This window comes from Gymnoscopelus microlampas, assembly GCF_963454915.1.
Source record: "Gymnoscopelus microlampas genome assembly, chromosome: 19".
Taxonomy (NCBI): Eukaryota; Metazoa; Chordata; class Actinopteri; order Myctophiformes; family Myctophidae; genus Gymnoscopelus; species Gymnoscopelus microlampas.
Genome location: NC_139956.1, coordinates 16,743,576 through 16,749,575, shown reverse-complemented (window position 1 = coordinate 16,749,575; position 6,000 = coordinate 16,743,576). Strand labels below are relative to the sequence as shown.

Genomic DNA, 6,000 nt, shown 5'->3' with positions numbered 1-6,000 from the left:
GCGAGATCTGCTATTTTCAGCACAGTATACGACCAAGTATAAGACTGTGCAGTAAAACAACAGTTTATTATTATGATTGGTACGTGTGGACGGTACATTGGTTAAATCAATGTTATCTCGTACATAACAGTGTCTTGGTGGATTAGCGTCCTAACCTGCACATGCTAACCACAGCGTTGGTTCAAAATGTCAAATCTTATCCATGTTACAGGCGCTGTACAGTAGAGCAATAATTAAAACACTAGAGAAAAAAGAAACTATGAAATAATGGAAACATTTTATCAAATGGTCAACATTCTAGAAGATATTTCATTATTGTTGTGTATCCACAAGTTTCCTAGGGCATGGTGGTGGGCATCACTTCCTGTCGATTTGATCAGGTATCAGGGATCCAATCGACAGGAAGTGATGCCCACCATGCCCTAGGAAACTTGTGGATAGTTTCTAAAGGAATACTGACGTCCTGACAACGGTATGACAACAGGAAACATAACATTGAGTTAAAAATAATCACGTTGCTGTTGCAACGTTAATATAACGACTTCTGTTAACAAGGAAACACTGGTGTTCTCGTTCGTCATAGCGAAGCATTAGTGTTCCGTTGTGGTCAAGGCCACTGGTTATCAACGTCCGGTCTGAGGACCACCAGGGGCCCAAATGGACCCTTACGGCTCTGTAACTCTGTGAGAGTGTACAAATGGAACCAAATGGACCTGTAAGGGTCCATCTGGTTCCATAGTGTAGATCGGCGTCCCAGAGATTTAAAAAAAATCTTATCAAATAGGGTCTGTGACATCAAGCATATCAAACTGGGGGTCCTTAAAATGAAAAAGGTTGAGAAACACTTGGTCAAGGCAACAGTGGAGAATATTGTCCCGTTTGTTGTCAAGGTGACAGAGGTTCCAGGTGTTCTCACCACCCTCGGGTTCGACAGCAAGGCGGATTCTCTGTATCCAGTTCCACGGCAACAACCAGCAGCAGTGTTCAATGTTGCCATGGTAATGCTGGTGTTGTGCTCTCGGGTTGTCGAGACAACAACCAATAAGGAAAAAGTGTTCACAGAGGAAATGTAGGAAAAGTTCAATTTCCCCATGTTGTCAAGGCAGCGATTATTCAGCGTTCCCAGTCGCCGTGACAACGGCTGTGCATCGTCTCATTGGTCCATAGTTGTAGTCAAAAAACCCATCCCAGGTACTGTTTGTCGTGTTTCAATGACCCTGGATCATTAAAACACTCAATTGCTATCGAATACTCTGAACTGTGCCCAGGCTCAGTGACATGGTATAGTACTTAGTTTTTTTTCTGAATTAATCTGGTGTAACCACATGATCAGAGATCTCTGCCTGCTGATACATCTGGGGAAATCTATATTCAACGGAGGGGCTACAACATCGGCGAGAGCGGCCGCTGACAAACCTACGGCCATTGCTTTGAAAACAAATCATATCCGTCCTAATATGAAGGACCACTTTAGATCAAAACACCTATTAACGTGTTGTGTCGTCATGGTAACTTGAGTGCTTGCATCTAGTCAACTCTCCAAGGCAGAGTAAATTTACGCACCAAAAAATGTGTAAGAGTAACCGACTGCCTATAGTTACTGCACTGTCTATCCATGGCACAAAAAAACAACGACAATAAGAATAAACACTTTCAACCTGTTGTCCCTATTTTGGGAATGTCATTATAGGCACACAATCCTCTTCTTCACTGCAGGCTTTCCTGTTCATAAATGGAGCCATTTCCTGTCTCTCTCTCTTGAGTAACAATCGCCTTTGACGAAACTAAAACCACACAAAATGGCGACAGACACGAGACAGACAAGACACCCCATCGTGAGCCCTAGACCACTGGTTCTCAACGCCAAGTCCAGGGACCACCAGGGGTCCAAATACTCTTAAGTGTAAAAATTGAACCAAATCTTGCTCCATTTGTACAGTCTCAGAGTTACAGGCCTGTAAGTGTCCATTTGGTCCCCTGGTGGTCCCCGAACCCGACGTTGAGAACCAATGTACTACACCCTGTCTGCCCATATTTGGTCGGTACCGGTTCAGTTTGGGTTGTTTTGGGGGGGGTTAGATGTCCAGAGTTTTCAGGCTACTTCCTTATTGTAGGGAAATGTAGTTCTTAGGGACGATGCCACGCCTTCCGCCTACAGCTCCCTTGATCCACTTCTCATCCACGGTCTCCACCTCTGTTAGGATGTCCCCCACCTGAGGGGGGAGGGAGAGGGAGAGAGAGAGAGAAGGTGGGGTGGAGACAGAATGAGATCTATTAACCCATTAAGACCTGAGGCCGATTCTACAAATGTCTTCTAAATCCTAACAATTTTTTAAAAGCTACAAGCTCATAGCACGGCACAGAGTACCGCGCTATGAAAATAGCAGATCTACAAAAAAAAACATAAAAAGATGAAATATGGATATAGGTGGTTTCTGCCCAACAGCAACGATATGAAGTTTCACAATCTTGTGTTGTGATTTGAGGATACAGTATATTGAGTCATTATGAACTGGATCACACACGCGCGCGCACACAAACACACACACACACACACACACACACCTTCAGAGTCAGTTCATCGTCGCTCTCTGCTGTGAAGTCAAACAGGGCCTTGGCCACGCCTCTGACCTCCGACTGCTGGCCCACGATTGGCTGAGCTGGAAATAGGAAGAGGAAGTGTTGGTTAGACGGAACAGGAGGCAATATCGTTTTTCCTAGGATGGCAGTCGGACACCGGCGTTATTGTTTTTCCTAGGATGGCAGTCGGACGCGTTAGCCAAATTCCAACACTAAAATTTCTGCCTCTACACTCTGCTCCACACTCCTCCAGCGTGACCCGGATATTGTTCTCGTCGCAAAGGGTAATTTGCTTTTGGAGGAGCAGAGAGCGAGGAGGCTCCCCCAAACCACATGGAGCGGCAATCAGCGAGGATACATCAAGAGTGTCCTTCATGTTTAGAGAGATGTAAGAGAGCGCTCCTTTTGCTTCCCGTGATAACCCATTACTTCCACAATAGCGTGCCTTTCGATGCTGCGAGGCCATTGGCTGCTCGGCGTGGGCAACCGCTGGCATAGCGCCTCATTTGGGCTCACAAGCTTCAAGGCCACACTGTCGTCACTCATGCATGCCTGGTTTTCATTTAATTTAAGAAGTCATGCATTTGTTGTAAAATCTTGCACAGACGCAGCAGGTTGTCGAGTGAACCATATGAGCGTTGACTTTTTGTCAGTCAGTCACTGACATCCTATGAAAAACAATATAACAAAGAGGGGTGATGTTACATTATTAGAACCTCAAATGTTGGGGGGGAGGGGGGGGGTTCTGCATGTCCCAGGGACGTGACATATTAGCATATTCATGAGGGGTAGTTCCTGCAGGCGTGGCATAATTAATATATCCTGGAATTGTTAATGAGGGCACAGACAGAGCCAAGTTCAAGGTGCTATAAAACTAATTTATAGATGTTTTTTGGGTGATAAAAATACTTGACAGGACAATAATTGATCAAACATTTATATGTCTGACCAAGTTGGGATGTGTGAACTGCAACTTTTAACTAATGTTGCTGGGGACGCCCTGGAACCCCACCAAAGATCCCTGGGGGTTCCCGGACCCCACTTTGGGAAACCATTATACCAATGTGAGTGTATACAGTAGTACGTTATATATTACCAGTGTAGGGTTGTGTAAAGGCCACAGGATACAGTCCCTCCTTCCCATCCACTCTGCCTCTCCTCCACTCTGCGTCAATGTGCTGAATGACGTTGATCACTGCCCCCTTGTGGAATGACAGGTCACCTGCAGTCTGACCTGGGAAGTCAAAGAGTGCTTCGGCCCACTCCTCTTTCTGCAAGGACACACACACACACACACACACACACACACACACACACACACACACACACACACACACACACACACACACACACACACACACACACACACACACACACACACACACACACACACACACACACACACACACACACACACAAACATGTTAGCCTATAGACACACACTCACGTCAAACTTAAACATGATATCTCTTGCTATCTATATCCTATCACAAGGGTTACAGCCTGTAAAAGGTCCATTTGTTTCCTGACTATCAATCATTTAGCTGGGGACCCCTTGGAACCCCCCCCAATGACTCCTGGGGGTCCCTGGATCCCACGTTAAGAACCACTTCTCTAAAATGTACCTGAATACACAGTGACAAAGAGAGAAAGGAAGATTGCAGAAATGCAATGGTCGCATAGGAGACAAGCACTAGATGTTTATTCACACATACATTATTCTCACACACACAAACACACACACACACACACACGCACACTAGAAAAATCACAGCACTTTCTTAACTTCTGATGCGATTGTGTATTATGAAATAAAGAGATTAAAAACGCCAAACACAGTAGGTCTGCCTTCTTCAGGTTTTGCGTGCACGCACACTTACACACATGCATACACACACACAAGCAGAGCTCCACAAACTAAGCTTCCTTGATTCCAAACCTTCCTCTCTGAGGGAGAGAAACATGAAACCAAATTAAGATTCCTGGTTTGATTAAATGAGTTCATTCGATTATACATTTGTCCTCACCTCAGATGTTTTGCTCTGACATACAGCTGGCCCTGTTACAGACAGAGTAAACAACATTTAGTGACAAACAGACAAAGTCAACAACATTTAGAGACTGACAAACAAGTAAACCTTCAGGGCTGTCAAACGGTTGGTAATTAAATCACTACATTTACAATGTAGTGATTAGCTGAATAATATTTAAATGTTCTTTCCACATATAAAACTCTACTTATATCAAAATGTATAGAAATTAGACAATGAATAATTAATGTGTGTGGTCTCTATTCTCACCAGCCTCTTCCTGTGCTGGTGTGTCATTGGTCGTTTCCCCTGGCGACGGTGTTTGAAGTGGGAGGGGCTCTACCACCTCGGCGAAGTTAAGAGGGAAGATTCCTATTCGCCCGTGGATCTGGCCTCGCGCCCACTCCTCACCCATCAGCTGCAGGAGAGTGATGACATCACCCTGAGAGAAGGTGAGCTCGTCATCTTCCTCGCCCTCGTAGTCGAACTTTGCAACACACCTGGGACCACTACACAAACATAATATAAACACACACACACACACACACACACACACACACACACACACACACATCATAAGTACCATACAAAAAAATGTGTAAATCGACTGTGTGTGTGTGTGTGTGTGTGTGTGTGTGTGTGTGTGCGCGCGCACACACACGACAGACAGAATAGTTGACCTCATAACAAAAGGACATATCCAAACATTTTCCACCGTCTGTGTCAAACCTTCCATCTCTGTACTGACAATCCTGAAATCTTTGCACATCTTTCTGCTAATACACAAGATGTTGTCGTTATCAATGAAGGCTCCAAATCAGTTCCTATTCTTGAAGTGGCCTGCACCTTCGACTCTAGCTTGAAATAAAAATATTCAGCTTTATACCATCACAAAGCTAGGTTACACAGGGTCCCCACACATTTTTAGCAATGAATTTCCAAAACTTTTCCAGAATATTTAGCCCAATTTCCAGGCCTATATAACAATCATTCAGCGCAATAATGTGTCTCTTACTCCTATGTACAATGCCCAAAGATAGGCAGTGTAACAAAATAAATAAATAAAAAACAATAAAAAGTCTTTTGGGGCGGAGCACAGCCGCGAAACAACAAATAGAGCCTGCGTGCGAAAATAGGAGGGGTGGACGACGTCGTTGCACGGTTCGTTGTCGCTTGCGGTAGGTCAGGACGGTCTCATTCAAAAACATGTATTTTAATGAGATTTCATCGCCCGCTCGCGTCGCGTCACGTCGCATCGCTGGCAGTGCGGATGGGGTGTTACACAGCCTGTTCGGCGAAAAACTACTTATGTTACATATTTCGTGTAATGTTATACATGTTTATGAAAAGGTTTTGTATTAAAAATAATCAATAGCCAAAAACAATGCAT

The 6,000-nt window shown here is 44.5% G+C and overlaps 1 protein-coding gene across 2 annotated transcripts in view; it reads right to left on the bottom strand.

Annotated features, from left to right (window-relative positions):
• Window positions 1-325: 325 nt before the first annotated feature.
• LOC311035378 (uncharacterized protein) overlaps window positions 326-6,000 on the bottom strand; it is a 28,765-nt gene continuing 23,090 nt past the window's right edge. For both annotated transcript variants that reach the window (XM_084043541.1, XM_084043542.1), the window contains exons 14-18: window positions 4,881-5,119; window positions 4,608-4,639; window positions 3,677-3,851; window positions 2,566-2,660; window positions 326-2,213 (exon numbers count right to left, since the gene is read on the bottom strand). In XM_084043541.1, coding sequence (XP_083899667.1) covers window positions 2,106-2,213; window positions 2,566-2,660; window positions 3,677-3,851; window positions 4,608-4,639; window positions 4,881-5,119 — 649 coding nt within the window. In that variant the 3' untranslated portion in view covers window positions 326-2,105. The remainder of the gene's footprint in view (window positions 2,214-2,565; window positions 2,661-3,676; window positions 3,852-4,607; window positions 4,640-4,880; window positions 5,120-6,000) is intronic.